Source organism: Drosophila arizonae, chromosome X (assembly GCF_054131065.1).
Source record: "Drosophila arizonae isolate 15081-1271.41 chromosome X, UAZ_ARI_1.0, whole genome shotgun sequence".
Classification (NCBI taxonomy): Eukaryota; Metazoa; Arthropoda; class Insecta; order Diptera; family Drosophilidae; genus Drosophila; species Drosophila arizonae.
In genome coordinates this window covers 34,066,056-34,089,027 of record NC_142927.1, presented here as the reverse complement: position 1 = coordinate 34,089,027, position 22,972 = coordinate 34,066,056, and the positions used below count along the sequence as shown (strand labels likewise).

Sequence of the window (22,972 nt, the reverse complement as noted above, 5' to 3'; positions counted from 1 at the left end):
AGCCCAAAACCATGTTTATGTCAAATTATCTAAAATAAAGATCGCCGGCGCTTCAGCGTACAGCACCATCGCGTCGTTTCGATCAACAGTAGTTAAAACGAAATCACATTAGTGTTATGACGCCGCATAGCAAAGAAAAGCCAGTGTAGCGGCTGGAAATTCAAAAACAATGCAAAGACAAATCAATCGCAACGGGATTCTTAGAATATGCTAGAGCACGCATTTATGTGTACATACATACACACATACAAATGAGCGCGTGTATAAGGCTGGAATGCTTGATGCTATGCGTGCAGACTTACATATATATATACATACATATATACAATGTATTTACAATATTTGCATATATGTATTTGAGAAGAAACAAATTTAAACTGATAAAATTATTCGACTAAGAAAACTTAAGACTAAGACTTAAGTGCCATTCATTCAAGCTCGCACATTCCCAATAAAATATCTATTTTATAAAAAACGAAAGATGTATAACATTACTTGCGTCGCCTTTAGCACCCGCGCCACTGCTTAACTTGACCAGCCAGTTGCTAAAATAGAATAGCTTATTAAGAGAGCGTCATCAGACAAAACTACAGTAACGGCTAGAAAGTCCAGAAGTCAATCGAAATTCTAAGAATGTGAGAAAGGGCGCGCTTCTGTCTGTACGCATAGAATAAACGAAGAAAGTGTGCACATGTATAGGAAAATCGCGCTAATCTGCTGCTAGCTTGAAGCCGGTATCCAATATATGGATATAAATATATATTATGAAAAGTCAAAATTGTATAAATTATATATGTATGTAATTTGAATGCAATGAATGCAATGATCATAGCAATAGCTATCGATGATTTTCCAATTTTAATGGGATCATGCCGTGTTTTTTGTTGCGCACTAGAATTGAAAATTGCACTATATACTCTGGTTGGCAGCGTTTGGGCTGTGAATGAGTCTTCTGCAATCGGTATCACCCGACTGCAACGTTTTTACTTGTTTATATTAAAAGTGGTTAAAATATCTGAGTTAAGCCAACAAACAAGAATTGAAATTGTGACAAAACATAGCTTGGGTATTTCGAACTATTTATTATCAGATTTATAAATATAAAAAATTAAGTGAATTAACCAATGAGCAGAAGTGCACCCAAAGTCCAGATTTGAATACTATTGAAAATGTTTGGTCGCTTATTAAGCGAAATAGAGCCGCCGATCTGACAAGGACAAGAATTGAAACGATCGCTGAGGTCACAAAGGAATGGAAAAGGATTCCATTAAAACATCTTCAAACTTTGGTGGATTCCCGAACCGCCTCCAAATGGTCAGAAATGCCAAAGGAGGGTATATTTTCCATTAATTTAAAAGCTAGAACGCTGAAATTTCGCACGTGGCTAATGTTATGATTCGATAAGGATTAATGAAAAAATTATATATCCACGCTTATTAAAAGCGTGGCAAATCGGATGTGAAGATATAGTGATATTTTTAATTAGCTATACAGTAGAATCCGGTTATAACGACTCCGCTTAAATAATTTTTCGCGTCTTTCAGCTTTCACAAGAAACACGCACACACACACACACACACACGCACGCACGCACGGGCACACAGGCATACATACACACACATACATACACACACATACACAAACAATTACATATACACACACAAGAATAAACACGCATGGGCGGCAGTGAGCGCTTACTATGAGAACTTAATTGCTTAATAACTTTTTTTGTGGACGTACGATCTTCATAAAACTTTCAGATTATGATTATAACATGGATATGCATGTAATTGCCAAAGCACAAGTCTCTAGTATTTGAAATACGCTTTTTGCAAAAGTGAGGGTGAGGGGGTGAATTTAAGAGTGGGGGGTAAATTTTAACAAAAACCGAAATTGTATAAATTGCATATAAGCATACATTAAAAATTTGGAGACTAGCAATAAAGGTGTAGAAGATATAATTTTATAACTGGTTTTCGATAAGGTTTTTTTATCAATAAAAAAAGATCGGGATGAGTTATCGATTTTTAATGATAAACTTGATATGCGCGCTTTAATTACGGACATTCTAAAAAAAATTTGAAGTCTCTAGCTCTTATATCTTCTGAAATCGACGCGTTCATACATACGGACAGACGGACAGACGGACAGACAGACGGACAGGGCCAAATCAACTCAGCTCGTCACCCTGATCAAGAATATATATACTTTGTGGGGTCTGCCACGCCTCCTTCTCCCTGTTACATACATTTCAACAAAACCATTATACCCTGATTTCCCATTGAAAATGGGTTCAGGGTATAAAAAAAAAAACACACACACATACACAAACAATTACATACATATACACACACAAGCATAAACGCGCATGGGCGACAGTGAGCGCTTACTATGAGAACTTAATCGCTTAATAACTTTTTTTGTGGACGTACGATCTTCATAAAACTTTCAGATTTTCAGACATATACATAAATAGATGGCTGACGCATAGAAATGTCGCAATTCGGGCACTGTAAATGCCGATTGCCCCGCCCCTAGTAGCCGCAGACTCCTCAATTTTAGCCAGTTTTTAGAACGAGCAACCGGTTACCTAAATGCAAAATTTGAATTCTTACGCTCAAAAAATGTGAAAATTACAGGGTATTTTTCGATATGCCACCCCCCTTAAAGAGGCTTAAAAATTATTTTTGGGGCATCGAGAGAGGAGGCCACCAGTAACTTAACTATCCAAATTTGAAGCTTCTAGCTCTTAAACTGTAGGAGATATCAACTTTTGCGGTTTGCCACGCCCCCTATGGGCGGACATATATCTACCATAGCTCGTTGGACGTGGGTGGTCAACCCGCGTATATATGCAAAGTTTCAGGTCTCTAGCATTAATAGTGCCTAAAATATAGCAGAATTCGAAAAATCACTATATCTTCAGGTCCTATTTGCCACGCCCCTAGTGGGCGTAGATATATAATTTTTTCACCTATCTTCATAGAATTAAAACTTCAGCTTACATGCAAAATTTCAGCATTCTAGGTTTATAACTTTAGGAGATACAGTTTTATCCGATTTGCCACGCCCCCAATGGGCGGAGATATGTCCGCCATAGCTTGTGATCTTGGGTGATCGGCGCGGACCTACATACCAAATTTCAGCTTTCTAGCTCTTCAACAAACATGATTTCTGGTATATCGGAAAATGAATTTTCCGATTTGCCACGCCCCTAGTGGGCGGATCGGGAAAATTTGAACACTTTATAAATCGGAGATATACACGAGTATGTGTTCAAAATTTCAAGTCTCTAGCTTCAATAGCGCCGAAATAGATTGCGTTCATACGGACAGACGGACGGACATCAAGACGGACATTGCACAAAACCAATATACTCATTTCACTTTCGTGAATGAGTGTAAAAAATTTTCAGTTTACAAAAACGAGTTTTCCGCGGGATTTGAGCTCGCACCCAAGCCCAAAACCATGTTTATGTCAAATTATCTAAAATAAAGATCGCCGGCGCTTCAGCGTACAGCACCATCGCGTCGTTTCGATCAACAGTAGTTAAAACGAAATCACATTATTGTTATGACGCCGCATAGCAAAGAAAAGCCAGTGTAGCGGCTGGAAATTCAAAAACAATGCAAAGACAAATCAATCGCAACGGGATTCTTAGAATATGCTAGAGCACGCATTTATGTGTACATACATACACACATACAAATGAGCGCGTGTATAAGGCTGGAATGCTTGATGCTATGCGTGCAGACTTACATATATATACATACATATATACAATGTATTTACAATATTTGCATATATGTATTTGAGAAGAAACAAATTTAAACTGATAAAATTATTCGACTAAGAAAACTTAAGACTAAGACTTAAGTGCCATTCATTCAAGCTCGCACATTCCCAATAAAATATCTATTTTATAAAAAACGAAAGATGTATAACATTACTTGCGTCGCCTTTAGCACCCGCGCCACTGCTTAACTTGACCAGCCAGTTGCTAAAATAGAATAGCTTATTAAGAGAGCGTCATCAGACAAAACTACAGTAACGGCTAGAAAGTCCAGAAGTCAATCGAAATTCTAAGAATGTGAGAAAGGGCGCGCTTCTGTCTGTACGCATAGAATAAACGAAGAAAGTGTGCACATGTATAGGAAAATCGCGCTAATCTGCTGCTAGCTTGAAGCCGGTATCCAATATATGGATATAAATATATATTATGAAAAGTCAAAATTGTATAAATTATATATGTATGTAATTTGAATGCAATGAATGCAATGATCATAGCAATAGCTATCGATGATTTTCCAATTTTAATGGGATCATGCCGTGTTTTTTGTTGCGCACTAGACTTGAAAATTGCACTATATACTCTGGTTGGCAGCGTTTGGGCTGTGAATGAGTCTTCTGCAATCGGTATCACCCGACTGCAACGTTTTTACTTGTTTATATTAAAAGTGGTTAAAATATCTGAGTTAAGCCAACAAACAAGAATTGAAATTGTGACAAAACATAGCTTGGGTATTTCGAACTATTTATTATCAGATTTATAAATATAAAAAATTAAGTGAATTAACCAATGAGCAGAAGTGCACCCAAAGTCCAGATTTGAATACTATTGAAAATGTTTGGTCGCTTATTAAGCGAAATAGAGCCGCCGATCTGACAAGGACAAGAATTGAAACGATCGCTGAGGTCACAAAGGAATGGAAAAGGATTCCATTAAAACATCTTCAAACTTTGGTGGATTCCCGAACCGCCTCCAAATGGTCAGAAATGCCAAAGGAGGGTATATTTTCCATTAATTTAAAAGCTAGAACGCTGAAATTTCGCACGTGGCTAATGTTATGATTCGATAAGGATTAATGAAAAAATTATATATCCACGCTTATTAAAAGCGTGGCAAATCGGATGTGAAGATATAGTGATATTTTTAATTAGCTATACAGTAGAATCCGGTTATAACGACTCCGCTTAAATAATTTTTCGCGTCTTTCAGCTTTCACAAGAAACACGCACACACACACACACACACACGCACGCACGCACGGGCACACAGGCATACATACACACACATACATACACACACATACACAAACAATTACATATACACACACAAGAATAAACACGCATGGGCGGCAGTGAGCGCTTACTATGAGAACTTAATTGCTTAATAACTTTTTTTGTGGACGTACGATCTTCATAAAACTTTCAGATTATGATTATAACATGGATATGCATGTAATTGCCAAAGCACAAGTCTCTAGTATTTGAAATACGCTTTTTGCAAAAGTGAGGGTGAGGGGGTGAATTTAAGAGTGGGGGGTAAATTTTAACAAAAACCGAAATTGTATAAATTGCATATAAGCATACATTAAAAATTTGGAGACTAGCAATAAAGGTGTAGAAGATATAATTTTATAACTGGTTTTCGATAAGGTTTTTTTATCGATAAAAAAAGATCGGGATGAGTTATCGATTTTTAATGATAAACTTGATATGCGCGCTTTAATTACGGACATTCTAAAAAAAATTAGAAGTCTCTAGCTCTTATATTTTCTAAAATCGACGCGTTCATACATACGGACAGACAGACGGACAGGGCCAAATCAACTCAGCTCTGTTACATACATTTCAACAAAACCATTATACCCTGATTTCCCAATGAAAATGGGTTCAGGGTATAAAAATCGCGAAATTATTACAAAAAATTTCTGCATAAAATACTCTGTTAGAAATGTATACATATGATATTTAAGAAATATAAATTAAATTATAATTACATAAATTTTGAATTACCAAAAAAAAGTTTTTCTCGGGATTTGAACTTGCACCATAACCAATAGCATGTTTGTCAAAATAACTAAAATGTAGACCACCGTCTCGCTTTCAAATAATAGTAACTAAAATTAAATCACATGATTGTTATGACGTATGTATGAAAGAAAAGCTTGTGTAACGGCTAGAAACTCAAAATCAATGCGAACTCAGAATCAATGCAAATCAATTGGAATTGAGATTCTTAAAATATGCTAGAGTACACATACAAATGACCGCGTGCATAAGAGAGGCTCTTATGGTTCATGTTACGTGTGCAGACTTATGTACAGTATGCGTCATTGAAAATCGTACAGCTAATATGAATTTAAAATTTAGATCATAGCTTATAAAGTAAACAACATATTTGTACAAAATATTTTTTAAAAGGTAGGTTGTACAAATAGTTTTAATATATAATATAATAGTTTTAATATTATGTTATGCTACTCCCATTTTTTCTTAAAATGGGGCAACACCTCAAACTGTACAAAAATATGGTGTCACTGAAAATCGTACAGCTGGCTATTTTCCATCATAATAATGGAAAAAGTTATACTGAGATAGTTGAAATCGTTAATAGACCTCGAAGTACCATTACAAACAGTACAGTCCAAAATAAATTAAAAGTTCAGGCTAATACCAAGTTAACAGAAAACAATGCAAGCTGGATAGTTCGCCAAATAAAACAAATTCCCTTTAAGTCAGTCCCAAAAATTAACAACGAGCTTAAATTATATTTAAACAAGTAAGAAGGCTCCAGTCGAGACTGGACTGGGAGATACCCTGAACCCCCTAAGCTGATATTCTACTCATTCTGCACTTCCTTCATGCACACATGCGTACACACGCATCCACACGCAGTTATCAGCGACTGCGCTTGGGCTGCACTGCATTATGGGCAAAAGTATGAGAATTTACTTGTTGAATAATTCTTCTTGAACCAGGACTATCTTTATGAAAATACAAAGACGAAACGAACACAAATATTTAATAAAATAACACATTTCTTATAAATATACCATTAATAGGTAAAATATAATATTATTTTTTAAAAACTTACACTTTCATTCGCATTTATTGCGTTTGGTGTACAACATGTGGGAAAGAGACAAAAATTGTACTCATTTAAAAAAAGTACAGCTATTACTGTCAGTCACTGTAAGTGTGTACAGTATAAAAGTTGTATAAAATTTTTTTGACAGTTGAATATATTGTACAGCAAGGTTTTGGAAATGAATACATTCATGCAGACCTCTAACTCACACGCACGCTCTGCTGACTGCGCATTTAGCAGCGATTGCGTGTGGGCAATATTATGAGAATTTATTAGTTGAATAATTTCTTTTATAGTGAGACCATCTTTCACAGCGTGATCATATGGGTAAAATGTGTGTACATTCCAAAGCACAAGTCTCTAGTACCTGAAATGCGTTTTTTACAAATTAGGGGCAAATGGGGCGTGGTGTCCAAGATCTGTAAATTACAAGTCGATTTTTCGATTATTCTCGATAAAAGTGTTATCGGACGAGTTATCGGAAAAATAAGATAAACTTGTACTGCCTATGGTATTCACGAGTATGCATGCCAAATTTCAGCTCTCTAGCTCTTATATCTTCTGAGAACGGCTTGCTCATACGGACGGACGGATAGGGCTATATCGACTCAGCTCGTCGTCCTGATCAAGAATATATACACTTTATGGGGTCTGCCACGCCTCCTGCCTGTTACATACAATACAACAAAACCATTACACCCAATATCAATGGGTTCAGGGTATAACAAGTAAGAAAGTTCAAGTCGAGACTGCTCGACTACGAGATCCCCTGAACCCTTCGAGCAATAGCTATTTCAATCATTTTTCGCATCTTTCTGTTTACACACACACCCACATACTCACACACAAACACATATACACACAAGCTTACTATGAGAAATTATTTGTGTGATAACTTCTTGTGGACATACGATCTTCGTGAAACTTTTGGATCGCAATTATAACAATAATATGCGTGCACCTGCCAAAGCACAAGTCTCTAGTATTTGAAATACGCCTTTTACAAATGTGGGTGAGGGGGTGTATGGATATAAAGTGAATTTTAACAAAAACCGAAATTGTATAAAATGCATATAAATATACACTCAATATTTGGAGACTGTAGCTCTTAAGATGTAGGGCCAAATTGACTCAGCTCGTCGCCATGATCAAGAATATATTTTATTATGGGGTCTGCCACGCCCATTTTCAATCGGTTCAGGGTATAAAAAAAATTAAATGTGTTTGTATCAAGCTTGATCAATTAAACAGTTGAAATTACAGGTAGGGAGCTATAAAAGGCAGTGTCGGATAAGATTGTGAAATCAGTCTGTAGCATTTATTCGGATGGAAGTGGTAGAAAATGTTTTAAATGCGGTGCTGATTCGCATAGCTTGGAGAATTGTCCAAAAAATGAGTTTTGCTGTTTTAAATGAGGTAAGCCCGGACACCATGCTGTGCAATGCAAAGGTGAAGTCTATGATGAGCAAAAGAAATCAGGAAATGTTGCTATTGAGGATAAGTCGATAAAGAAGATATGAATAATGGTTTTGTGAAAAAGTATGTAACGGGCAGAAGGAATTATTGCAGACCTAATAGATTGAATATATTCTTGATTAGGATGACGAGGTGAATCGATATAGCTCTATCCGTCTGTCCGTCCGTCCGTCCGTATGAGTGCGTCGATCTCAGAAGTTATAAGAGCTAGAGAGCTAGCTAGAGAGCATACTCGTGTGTACCATACGCAGTACAAGTTTAGCATATTTTTTCGATAACTCATCCGATAACTTTTTTATCGAGAATATTCGAAAAATATATTTGATATTTTTCAGCCTAATTTGAACACTTTTATACTTGGAGACTTCAGTTTTACTGTGTATATAAAGTTATGGGATACAAAGATTTTGGAATTTACAGATTTTGGATACCACGCCCCCTTTGCCCCCAATTTGTAACAAAAGCATTTCAAGTACTAGAAACTTGTGCGGAACTTACACACAATCTAGTCATATGATCATGTTCTGAAAGTTTCATTAAGATTGTCTGTCTACAAAAGAAATTTTCAACAAGTAAATTCTCATAATATTGCCCACACTGCAGCGCAGTCCTAGCGCAGTCTACTTACTGCGCAGTTAGCAGAGCACATGCTTATACGTACGTGTGGATGCATGTGTATGTCTGTGCGCATAAAAGAAGTGCAGAATGATTTGAATATCAGCTTTGAGCGTTCAGGGTATCTCCTAGTAGAGCAGTCTCGACTGGAGCCTTCTTACTTGTTTATACCCTAAACCCATTGAAAATGGGATATCAGGGTATAATGTTTTTGTGTAACAGGTAGAAGGAAGCATCGCAGACCCCATAAAGATGTATATTCTTGAGCAGGGCGACGAGCTGAGTCGATATAGCCCTGTCAGTCCGTCCGTCTGTCCGTATGAACGCCTAGATTTTAGAAGATATGGCATGTATACTCGTGTGTGCCATACGCAGTACAAGTTTATCATATTTTTTCGATAACTCATCCGATAACTTTTTTATCAAGAATATTCGAAAAATATATTTGATTTCTACTGTGTATATAAAGTTATGGGATACAAAGATTTTGTAATTTAAAGATTTTGGATACCACGCCCCCTTCGCCTTTCTCTTAATTGCCCACTGCAGCGCAGCCCAAGCGCTGTCGCTGCTAGCTCCGCAGAGCGCGGTATTATACGTGCGTGTGTATGCATAAGATAAGTGCAGAATGATTAGAATATCAGCTTAGAGGATTGTTTTTCGATAACTTATCATATTTCTTTTTTATCGAGAATAATCGATTATTTGATATTGTTTTCTTAGCCTAATTTAAACACTTTTGGGCCTGGAGTATATTATGAATACGAAGATTTTGTAATTTACAAATTTTGGATACCACGCCCCTTTCGCCACCAATTCGTAAAACACGTATTTGAAGTATTACAGACAAGTGCACAATGATTACAATATCAGCTTGGAGGGTGCATAGTATCTCAGCAGTCTCGACTAGAGCCTTCTTACGTGTTTTACTTAAATTACTTACGAATTTCACTTCCGACATGTGCTTGTGAAGAAATAACATTTGCTCAGGAGATCTCGTAGTTGAGCAGTCTCGACTAGAGCTTTCATACTTGTTTTGTTTATAACTTTTGAAAAGACAATTGCTTTCAAAATTTACTTATTTTTACTAAGATGTACCTAATACAGAAGCATGCGTTACAAATTTTATGATTAGGGCAGTAGAAACATGTCTTGCTAAAGTAAACACAATAGAGTTCATTTTTAAGGGGTGTGCCTATTATTCTCATCATGAGTGTATATCAACGTATACCGGGAGAACTTATAAATTCTATAGATGTATATTATTGCAAATTGTGAGTCTTTGTTATCCTCTTTTGATGTACCATAAATTGAAAACGGAAAAGCAGATTCAAATTTAAAATGTATTATTATTTAATTAATTTAATATTTAATTTTTTTTTTATCGTGACTGAGTATTATCACTTACACATCACTTGGATTGGAAATTTGGTATAGTTTTTGTAAAGTGTGTGTGTGTGTGTGGGTAATTGAAAACGTATGTATAGCGTTTATTTTTTGAAAAACTTTGTATTAGATGTCCCATCTATGTAATGTATGGTTGATATGGTGAAATTCTGCATTATATACATAGTTATAATCAGTCTTTAACATTTCTAACTTAGTTTTATATATAAATTTAATGGCCATTAAGTTGTCCTGTAGAGATTTATAATTCTTAAAATATTTTATTGCGTTTGTATTTTTAGCATAATAACATACATTATTCAATTTTTACATATTTTTAGAGCCTGAGTATACGTTCAATACAAGCAGATAAAGTCACAACCCTAGAATTTGGGGTACAAATTGCCAAAATTGTTATTGGTGAGTATTATATACACTAGTCGGCACTATTATTATACCCTAAGCCCATTTTCAATGGGAAATCAGGGTATAATGGTTTTGTTAAATGTATGTAACAGGCAGAAGGAGGCGTGGCAGACCCCATAAAGTATATATATTCTTTATCAGGGCGACGAGCTGAGTCGATTTAGCTCTGTCCGTCTGTCCGTATGTTTGAACGCGTCGATCTCAGAAGATATAAGAGCTAGAGACTTGAAAATTTTTTTTCCTAGGTCCGTGTTATAGCACGCGCATATCGAGTTTTGCTTTAAATGTCGATAAATTGCCCCGTTATTTTGTCATCGATGAAAAATATCGAAAACCAGTAAGAAATTTATATCTCCTACATCTTTAAAGCTAGAGTCTCCAAAATTTTTATGCATACTTATATTCATTTTATTATTTTATTCATTTTTGTCAAAATTTGTGTGTGTGTGTTCATCTTCGTCTCAGCGCGCACTGTTTGCAGCCTAACGCTAGTTTAACAGAAAAATCAAGAATTACAAGAGGTTACGAAACGAAATTACGAATTATAAGAGGTTTCGAAACGATTCATAAGAGGCAAGATCATGGCCGAGTAGGCGAATTAACGAGGGGACTAAAATGTATGGGATTTTTACGAATTAACGAAGTTTTTTCAAGGGACCAGCAATTTCTTACGAATTATTGAGGTTTTCGATTTAGCGGGGTACGAATTATCGAGACTCGACTGTATTTTAAATACGCCTTTTACAAATGTGATGGTAAGGGGGTGAATTAGAGGTGGGGGGTAAATTTTGCCAAAAACCGAAATTGTATAAAATGCATATAAGCTGAGCTGAGCTGAGTCGATATAGCCTTATCCGTCCGTCCTTCCGTCCGTCCGTCCGTATAAGCAAGCCGATCTCAGAAGATATAAGAATTAGAAACATGAAATTTTTTTCCTAGCTCCGTGTATAGCACGCGCATATCGAGTTTTATTTAAATATCGATAACTTGGCCCGGTATTTTGTTGTCGATTAAAAACATTATCTTTAAAGCTAGAGTCTCCAAATTTTTTATGTATACTTATATAGATTTTATACAATTTCGGGTTTTGTCCAAATTTACCCCCCACCTCTAATTCACCCCCTCACCCACACATTTGTAAAAGGCGTATTTCAAATACTAGGGACTTGTGCTTTGGCAAATACATGCATATCTATGTTATAAAAATAAAAATTTAAAATAAGAGTTATGATTTGATTAATGTATATAAAAATTGATCTATAATGAATATTTTTGATTTTTATCATATAAATTATTTATAATAGTTTAAACAAATTTTTGTTAAAAAAAATTGCAAATAAAAGTTTATATTTTTTTTAATTTGCCGTAAAAAAATAACTTATGTGAAATTTTCTCTCCCTTCTTGGGGCTTATTTTGAGCCACAATTTTTATATTTTATTATATTCATAACTCTTATTTGCGGTCCCTGTTTTATACAATTTAGGACACTGTTAAAATTTATCTCCACCCCTATATCCACCCCCTCACCATCACCTTTGTAAAATGCGTATTTCGAATACTTGGGACATGTGCTTTGGCAAATACATGTAAATCCATGTTATATGTTATATGTTATATTATATATGTAATATTATATATGTTTTATTATACAAGATTATGATCATAATCTGAAAGTTTCATGAAGATCGTATGTCCACAAAAAAAAGTTATTAAACAATTAAGTTCTCATAGTAAGCGCACACTGCAGCCCATGCGTGTTTATTCGTGGATACTTGTGTGTGGATGTGTTTGTGTTTTTTTTTTTTTTTTTTTTATACCCTGAACCCATTTTCAATGTGAAATCAGGGTATAATGGTTTTGTTGAAATGTATGTAACAGGCAGAAGGAGGCGTGGCAGACCCCACAAAGTATATATATTCTTGATCAGGGCGACGAGCTGAGTCGATTTGGCCCTGTCCGTCTGTCCGTATGTTTGAACGCGTCGATTTCCGAAGATATAAGAGCTAGAGACTTCAATTTAAAATGACCGTATATACAGCGCGGACGTCGAGTTTGCTTTTAAAATTCGATAAATCATTCCGTTATGTTTTTATCGAGTAAAAACATTCAAGTTCAAATCAGATGCCACTATAGCTAATTGTGAATAATTTTTAATTTTTTTTAATTTCTAAAATATTCAATATTATATGTAGATCATATGCTGAAAGTTTCATTAAATTCCGTTCAGTCAAAAATTAATAAAAAATCATAAAATATTTGGCCAATTAACAAACGCACGTGCAGCAGCTACAACAGCATCGTATGCGTGTGCACACATACATTCAAACTTCTTCTAGAAACTTTCGTTGAATCACATCAGCTGTTAGTTTCGTTTAGTTTTGGTAGATGGCGCAACAGCAGTTAATCTATTTGAGTTTTGCCAGCGCCACTTGCTGAAGTGAGGTGAGGTAGTGTGTTAGCGGCATAACGCTCGATCGAGAAGTCGCGGTTCGAATCCCGATCGGTGCAGCTGGTGTTAATTTTTTTTAATTGTTTCAAAATATTTTTATATTTTCATAAATGAGTTTTCTATTTAATTTATATTTTTAAATACACCGAAATTGAAATTTTAACCATACTTAATGTGCGTTTTTAATAGTTTGGTTATTCTAACAGATTCTTAGAATCACATCAGCAGTTAGTTTGCTTTAGTTTTGCTGTATGGCGCTGCAGCAGTGAATCTATTTCAGTTTTGCCAACGCACATTTCAGAAGTGAGGTGGCGTAGTGAGTAGCTGCGTGACGCTCGATCGAGAGGTCGCGGTTTCGAATCCCGGGCGGTGCAACTGATGTTAATTCTTTTAATTGTTTCAAAATATTTTTATATTTTATTAAATGAGTTTTGTATTTTATTTATATTTTTAAATACATCGAAATTGAAATTTCAGCTATACTAAATAGGCATTTTTATTTGTTGGGTTCAGGGTAGTATCTAGTCGAGCACTCTCGACTAGAGTTTTCTTACTTATTAATATATATATATTTTTTTTTTAATGTACAAAAAAAATGTAGCTAAAATTTGCTCATCAGATTAGCGCCCCCTGCGATAAATTCAATTTACTTAAGTTATTGACCAAAATTAACACCTGCATATTAAGCTATTATTATTATACCCTGAAGCCATTTTCAATGGGAAATCAGGGTATAATGGTTTTGTTGAAATGTATGTAACAGGCAGAAGGAGGCGTGGCTGACCCCACAAAGTATATATATTCTTGATCAGGGTGACGAGCTGAGTTGATTTGGCCCTGTCCGTCTGTCCGTATGTTTGAACGCGTCGATTTCCGAAGATTCAAGAGCTAGAGACTTCAAAATTTTTTTAAATGTTCGTAATTACAGCGCGGATATTCTAGTTTATCATTAAAAATCGATAACTCATCCCGATTTTTTATCGATAAAAACCTTATCGAAATCCAGTTATAAAATAATATCTTCTACACCTTTATTGCTAGAGTCTCCAAATTTTTAATGTATGCTTTATGCTGTTAAAGATATTTGGCTTAAAGTTTGCGCTGCAATGCCAGCTAGAATAAAATCGTTGTGGTTCGGTTAAAGGTTTAATAAAGAGTAAAATATAAACAGAATAATGTTAATTACATTCTTCGTATGGTGTTGCCAGATTACATGTATGCTTATGTTAATGCAAATTTCAATTACATTTTCAACATAAGCAATTTATACAATTTCGGTTTTTGTTAAAACCACCCCTCTATCTACCCCCTCACCATGACTTTTGTAAAAAGCGTATTTCAAATACTAGAGACTTGTGCTTTGGAATACATACATTTGAACATTATGATTATGTTCTGAAAGTTTAATAAAGATTGACGTCTAGAAATTAAATTATTCAACAAATAAATGTTGCCCACACTGCAGCGCAGCCCAAGCGCAGTAGCTGCTTATTGCACAGTTAGCAGAGCGCGTTCTAATACGTGCGTGTGTATGTATGTGTGCCGAAAAGAAGTGCACAGTGATTAGAATATCAGATTGGAGGGTTCAGGGTATCTCCTAGTCGAGCAGTCTCGACTAGAGTCTTCTTACTTGTTTAACTACTATCTTGTATGCTCTGCCGCAGGGGTCATATTCAGCTGAGTCACACAACTCTAGGAAACATTCTCTTTTGCTTGCCCGCATGGCCTTCTTCAGTTTTTAAAAAAGCGTATATCAAATACTAGAGACTTGTGCTTTGGCAAATACATGCATATCCATGTTATAATCATAATCTGAAAGTTTCATGAAGATCGTCTGGATGCATTTGCGTCGAATATCACCTATTTGTGCATTCCACCAATACGTAGGCTCTTGTTGTCGCGTGAACTGTTTGCGACGTAACATGCTCCTATTGCAGGCACTTTTAATTTGGGCTACCATTTGGCATGCTCTGTCCACAGCATTACCAATTGTGCCCAGAGACTGAATGGCCTCTGAAAAGGCCGCGATATCAAAAGTATTCAGCCGATACGAGTCCCTCCACAAGGTTGGCGCCCTGGCAGGTGGTTCACCTATTGTGAACAGGAGTGCCGTATGATCGCTGCCCGTATAGCTATCGCAGTGGCTCCATGTTGCTTCCCGGAAGAGGGATGAAGTGACAAAAGTAATGTCAGTAACAGATCCGTATCCAGCCCGACTGAAGGTGAACTTGTGGCCAGTGTTGAGCAGTGCAACATCTAGTGTCGCGAAAATCTCCAGTAAGATACGGCCTCTGGCATTTGTTGTGTGGCTACCCCATTCTAACGCCCATGAGGTAAAATCTCCTGCAATAATGGCTTTTCGACCCCTAGCATCCTCGGCAAGCTCGTCAAGCACCGTTGTGAATTCACTGACCTGCATGTTGGGAGCCAGGTAGCAAATGTAGAGCCATAAGTTACGATGTCGGCCACGTACGAGCCCATTGAATGACTTAACATTCGAAAGTAAATTCGTTGTGTTGCCGCATACTCACAGCACAGCTTTGCCATTACTTGAAACAGCGCTTAGGCTAGTCCACGACTCGGATACAGCATACAACCTATCCTATTTTAATTTTGGACAGCTCGAGCAGAGTTTTGGCTTTCCCAACTGGAAGAGCAATCGTAACTCTTTGCTGTCCACCAAACGCAGGCCGTAGCGATTTGATGGCCTCAATGAGCTATCCTTCAACGCAACCTTGATTGCCTCCAAGATCTTCTCCTTAATAGCTAAGTCATCTAGATCACGGATCTCAATCTGAGCCGAGATCAGCCCCCTTAGCTGTCTTCCTAATGCCTTGATGCCTTGATCGCAGCTCAGATGTTTTAGATTTGGGTAGCTCTTAACTACGCGAAGCATGTCCGCATAGCTGCAACCACCTACGCCTGCGATCGCGATTGCATCACTTCTGGGTCGTTTTGGCAAAGGCTTGCGTGCTATGGCACTAGAGCTCACTGCTTGAGCTTTCTCGCCACCTTCTTAAGTGGCGTGGTCTGCACCTCGCAGTTTTTAACCGGTCGGTTACAGAACGCTTCGCCCGTCTTGTGGATATTGACCAGCCTTGCCAACTCCTCTCTCATTAGGGCATTTATATGCCGCTGACTTCCAAATAAAGCAGACAGACCCTCTAGGGTAACTCCTATTTGAGCTAACGCTTCTTTTAGTGAATTGGCTGCCTGGCATTCAGCAACTGGAGAGTGAGTAAAAGTCGACGGCTGCGGCAACGCCCTCTGTTGCTACTGCGATGATCGCTGCAACGTGGACCGACGCGCGAAGGCTTGCAGCTCGTCTTCCATCATGGCATCCATTTTTGCTCCGACTACAACGACGTGAAGCCTGTAGTGGGCAATGGCTACTAATATAATTTGAGTTTAGAGATCGTAGTAACTTTAACTCAGCTTAACTACGACGAGAGCCCGAAAGTATGCACTACTTTTAGTAACTGCGTCTTTCCTCCAGATGTTAGGTTGCTGTCTTTGCTAAGACTTAGCATGTATGTGTGTGTATATGTGTGTGTGTATGCGCGTGCGCGTGTGTGTGTGTGTATGTGTGTGCAGAAAGTCGCGAAAAAATTATTGAAATAGCTATTGCTCGAAGGGTTCAAAGGATCTCGTAGTGTACTTATTTTGTAAATGGACTATTTATGAGACTTTCAGATTTTGATTATAACCTTGGAATGTGCATAAGCACAAATGTCTAGTATTTGAAAGACGCCTTTTAGAAATTTAGAGAAAAAAAAACAGAAGTAGCTCTCGATTTTTAGAGAAAACTCGATATGCTTATATACTCTACTTGATATACACGGATCTAGAAAATAAATTCAAGTCTAGCTCTTATATCTTCTGAGATCGATCATACGGGCGAAAAGACAGATAAACAGATTTCGTCAAAATACTTATGCTATGTAAAAATTCGATGCTTGCATGCATTCCTATCAGCAGAAAAAGAATGCAACAGGTAAACAACAAGAAATTTTGCATGCATAGAGCTCTTCATAGATTCTGTGCTTTGATCATCATTTTCGCTATTTTATTTAACGTTACTGAGTAAAGCCAAATTCAATAGTCACAAAACGATTTCGTCAGAACACTTATGCCGACTAGTGTATGTATACAGTTGAATCCGATTATAGCGACGCTCAAGGGTCCGTCGTTACACCCGGAAGACGCTATAAACATATAAGTCTGCCAGTGGATTCATCGCAAAAGCCGTTCGGACGCTCTAAACAGAGTCGATAGAACCGGATTCTACTGTATATACATATATATTTATACATATATATAGATTTAAATAATTAAATATTTTTTCCTGTCCAGATTTTCTCTTCAAGACTGTTGCAATGAATTATGATTTCAAGCTGAGGAACGCAATAATTTTACATTAAGTCAATCAATTATGATTTAAACAGGTAGTGACATTTTCAAAAGTGTTATAAAGTAAGTGGTAACCACAACATTTGTTATTGAAATATTTTAGATCTTTAAAAGGAAAACAAAATATAACAATCGAGTTAAGAGTAGAAATAATGTTATCTTAGGAAAAATAATATATAATATATATAATACGGTGTATAGATCAAGAAGTATTTCCAGGGAGTGCTCCCGAAAAGATCTGCTCAGTAAAACCCCTTAAATATAAGAATTAATTGTAACATGAATGCACGTTCACAGATTTTTGATTTTACCATGGAAGGTCGGCAGGTGGATGAAGCGGTGGCTAGCATCTTTCATACAGTATTATTTCATCGCTGTTCTGGTAAATATATGTATACTGGAGATGCACAGTATTCTATAGGTACCGTGGGTTATTCCGATGTTGATTGTGACTTTATTGACTTTACCTATGTTTGTTGTACTTCGGAAAGCCTTACACGCAAAGTGAAGCGTGCCATCAATGTTTTTAGCGAAAAATTGCGCTCGAATGATAGCTGTGGCTCCGGTCAGATAAGTTTAGAATTTTTTCAGAAAAAGAAAAATCGCTGGCTTTTCACACAGGAGTCTATTCCCTGGGAAGTGTGGACAGTTCATTTGGATTTAATTAAACACGAGAACGAAGATGATCGGCAGCTTTCCCGCGAAAATATATCTGATCTACTTACTGAGAAAGTTATATACATTACAGAATTAATGAACCGTCACGATTATGTACCGAAGACTCCCAGTCAAAGCGAGCTAGATCTAATTTTTGATACCTCGTTTCCAGATATACAGCCATATTTGTTTAAATTTGATTATTCGACCTCTGGGTCGACAGCACCTTCAATGGGAAATGCAGTGAAAAAGATAATTAAAGAAACACTTGCAATGTGACTACTTACAAAATTATGGGTGGAATGTGTAAAACAAGATATAGCTTAGCAAAGAATGTAGGACTTACTTTTTAATGTGCTTGTTAATGTCCTGCATTACTGCTCATCATGCTTAACTGAAACTGATGACTTTTAAGCTTTTATTGGATTGTAAATAATGTTCATTACATTTGTAAGTGAAAATATGTAACAAATTATATGTACTTATAAAGCCGTAGGCCTTACCGTTTATATAAAACATCTGTATACATTAAATGATTTATTAATTTATTATTTTAAAGGTTATGGGGTCATATGCCTAAGTAGTCGAAATGGTTAATATAATTTGTTTCTTATACTTATGAATAAAATACAATTATTATATAGTCGAGTCTCGATAAATCATGTGTGACACCAATTTCATAGAATTTTTAAATATATTAACCAAACTATGTGTGTGAATTATATGTTAAATCGATGTTGAAAACCAAAAATATTCCGCTTGTACAAAAAACCAGGAAAGAAGATCGATATAGAAGGCTTTCGCAATATTTCTTGGAGAACACTATATTAGATTACGCAATGTAAATAAAAAATTATCATATATCTATATACTGAAATATATATAAGTTAATTGTATTATATATATGTTAATTGTAAGGGTAAGGTTGAATAAATCAATAAAATAATACAATTTATATATGAAAATTTTAAATAAATAAAATAAGAGCTTTGTTACCATATTGTGTTCTAGCAATATGATCGCTTAATCGTCCGCAGGACTCTTTCGCTTGGCAACAACAAAATATACTAACATTTAAAAACCGTATTCCCGTTAAATTAGTAAAGATATCCAAAAATTTAAATGGGGTTTTATTTATCAGTCAAAATTTGGGTATTTTAGTCGGGGTCTTCAGCTTTATCCTTTAAAATATATTTAAGCAAGTTATATTTCTAATTAATAGATAACTGTAGTGCACGAAAAAAACTTTGATATACAAAAAGCCAGTTATTTTAGTTTTAAATAATATTTATTAGAATAGAAATATAATGAAGTGCCTTAATGAATAATGAATATCTATATAATGAATATCTTTACTGGTTTAGCGGGAATACGGCTTTCAAGTTTTACTATACTGCTGCACGAAATAAGCAGTGAGCCTCTGTATATGGCTCTTATATCTTTTGAGATCTCGTTCCGGCAATCTATTTCGGCGCTATTGAAGCTAGAGACTTGAAATTTGGAACACACACTCGTGTATATCTCCGATTTATAAAGCTTTAAAATTTTCCTAATCCGCCCACTAGGGGCGTGGCAAATCGGAAAATGAACTTTCCGATATACCAGAAATCACGTTTGTTGAAGAGCTAGAAAGTTGAAATTTGGAAGTTAGATCTGCGTCGACCACCCAAGATCACAAGCTATGGCGGATATATCTACGCATATTGGGGGCGTGGAAAATCGGACACAGCTGTATTTCCTAAAGTTATAAACCTACTATTCTGAAATTTTGCAAGTAAGCTGATGTTTTAATTCTATAAAAGTGGGTGAAAAATTATAAATCGGACCTGATTTTTCGAATTCGGCTATATTTTGGACACTATTGATGCTAGAGACCTGAAATTTGGTATAACAACAAGCTATGGTAGATATATGTCCGCCCATAGGGGGCGTGGCAAACCGCAAAAGTGTATATCTCCTACAGTTTAAGAGCTAGAAGCTTCAAATTTGGATAGTTTAGTTACTGGTAGCCTCCTCTATCGACGCCCAAAAAAATAATTTTAACGCTTCTTTAGGGGCGTGGCATATCGAAAAATACCCTGTAATTTTCACATTTTTTGAGCGTAAGAATTCAAATTTTGCATTTAGGTTACCGGTTGCTCGTTCAAAGAACTGGCCAAAAATGAAGAGTATAGTGCCCGTATTGCGGCATTTATATGCGTCAGCCATCTTTTTATGTACAGTGACGAACTAAATTATTGGCACAGCAAGGTTTTTAAATTTTAAAGCAATTTTGTAATTGTTTGTTAACGTTTTTTTAGTGAAACCAAAAATTTACTAAATAGAATTGGGTATTGTTGGATGGAGACTCTTCTCTATCCAAGTTGCTGGAAGTTATCTATGTTTGAAATATAGAAATAATAAAATGCCGCGCTTGTGTGCTTTCGTAGCAAAGGTTTATTTGTTAGAGCTGGGAAACCATCGATGCAACCATCGATTATATCGATGGACTTTAATTTTTATGATATATCGATTGACTTTTGTCGATATCGATATATCGCCGCTTTGAGTAAACATGTGTCAAACATGTGAAATTTTCTTTTGAAACAAAATAAAATTTATTGTTTGCGTACTTGATCTATTTTTTGGAAATTTAATAAATAGTTGACAAGCATAGTATATGGACATTGTTAAACATTGGTAGTTTTTCTTCAACATGGACAAGTTTGTCGTTTCAAGTAAGTATTTTATACCCTGTGGAGGGGCACTTTACGTTAAAAAAAAGTGCTATTTTCTAGCCTCAACGTATTTTTCACATTTTAGATAAAACCTGCAATGCCTCCACTACAATTTCATCTTCAAATGCATTGACTGAATCCAATGAGCCTAGCACGAAACGAAAAAAAAAAAACATCAGAAGTTTGGTTACATTTTGAGAAACTGATGAACATGCTTGTCAAATGCCGTCATTGCGGAAAAGAGTACCGCCCGAGCGGCAACACTTCCAATATGATGGAATACTTAAGACGTGTACATCCCTTCATGGTAAGAGACCACGTTGAAACAACTGCTCCAAAATTGGATCAATGCGCCCCCAGCTCGGCGAAAAAAGCATGTCTTGCTAATTCACTGGCTGAAATGATTGCGCTTGATATATATATTTAAGTTATCTTTAAAATCGTTATGTTGAATTTGTGTTATGTTTTGGAACTGAAAATTCAATGAATTGAACCTTTATATTTTCTCTATATTTGTCTATATTCTTTATTCTTATTCTGTAAATATGTACAAGGAAAAGTATGAAAGTACAAGAGCATTACTTACATTTATTTCTATAATGAAAAGTACGACTTATATACAAAAAAAATGTTTAAAATTTGAAAGGAAAAAATGTTCGATGGAACCATCGATATAATCGATTATTTTTTCCATCGATGGGAAAACCATCGATGGAGCCTTCCATCGATGGTTTCCCAGCTCTATTATTTGTGACTAACTTACTTAGAGGTGGTACCTATCAGCTATATATGGTACACACGTTTATCGATATATCGTGTCGCATTGTAACAGATGATATTCATTAACACCCTTCCTCAATGCGATCATGATTACAAATTCAGTTTACATAATCCATTTCAAATTAACTTAACATTTAACATAATTCATTTCAAACTTAACATTTCAGTAAGTTTAACATGCTTGTTCTTACGAAGATTCTTTGTCATGATATCCGCAATCATATCTGTTGTACAAGCATACTTTAAGTTAATTTGACCCTCGTCAACTTGACGTACAAAATGATACCTAATATCAATATGCTTGGTCCGCGACTCGTGAACTGGATTTCTGGCCAACTCCTGTGCGCTAAGATTATCGCCATACAGAGTAGTCGATGTCGCTTCATCTCCACAACCAATCTCGATTATTAGTCGTCGTAAGAATAACGATTCCTTACAAGCCGCAGACAGTGCCATATATTCCGCCTCTGTGCTGCTTAGTGCCACGCTACGTTGTTTTTCGGACCGCCAAGAAATAGGTCCACCTGCCAGAAAGTATACATAGCCAGTATACGACTTTCGGTCAGTTCGGTCTCCACCCCAACCAGCATCTACATATCCAGTGAGAGGCTGATGACTTCCTGTGTAGTGCAATTTGAAATTTAGCGTCGCTGCCAAATACCTCAAAATGTGCTTTACGCCAGCCAAATGCTCGGCGTGCGGATCTTGATTCCTCTGGGACAACTTTGCAACTGAATGCAAAATATCTGGCCTGGTCGTGAGTGCCAGCCACATCAGCTCACCAATCATCGATTGATATTTCACAGGATCAACCTTTTGACACTGTCCACTGGCACAATTTACTTGGAATCCCGCATCCAACGGAGTTGCTACTGGTCTACAATTGTCCATACCATGAGTTTGCAATAATTCCTTAACATATTGCGAATGGCCTATGGTGATAGGCCCAACCTCATCTTCACGCATCACCTCCATGCCTAAGAACAATTCAGGCACGCCTTTATCGACACATTCAAATGAATTCGAAATCGCCGATTTGATGCTGACCAGGTCCTCTTTGGATTGACATGCTATCAGTAAATCATCAACATATACCAGGATTAAAGACAAATTATCCTTCCCTATATGTTGGTAGAGACAGGGCTCGTTTTCGCAGGCCACGAAACCCAAACCAATCAGGA

General features: G+C 36.3%; 1 protein-coding gene across 11 annotated transcripts in view; it reads left to right on the top strand.

The window, feature by feature from the left end:
• The window catches only part of Atg101 (autophagy-related protein 101), a 35,690-nt gene extending 14,167 nt beyond the window's left edge, over nt 1-21,523 (top strand). For 4 of the 11 annotated variants that reach the window (XM_089473663.1, XM_089473668.1, XM_089473670.1 and 1 more), the window contains 3 exons: nt 10,693-10,771; nt 17,581-21,011; nt 21,097-21,523. In XM_089473663.1, the coding sequence (XP_089329789.1) occupies nt 17,917-18,573 (657 nt within the window). In that variant the 5' untranslated portion in view covers nt 10,693-10,771; nt 17,581-17,916 and the 3' untranslated portion in view covers nt 18,574-21,011; nt 21,097-21,523. Of the gene's footprint in view, nt 1-10,692; nt 10,772-17,349; nt 17,517-17,548; nt 21,012-21,096 lie in introns of all 11 variants that reach the window. The other 7 variants (XM_089473671.1, XM_089473667.1, XM_089473665.1 and 4 more) reach the window with 7 other exon arrangements.
• Nucleotides 21,524-22,972: the final 1,449 nt, after the last annotated feature.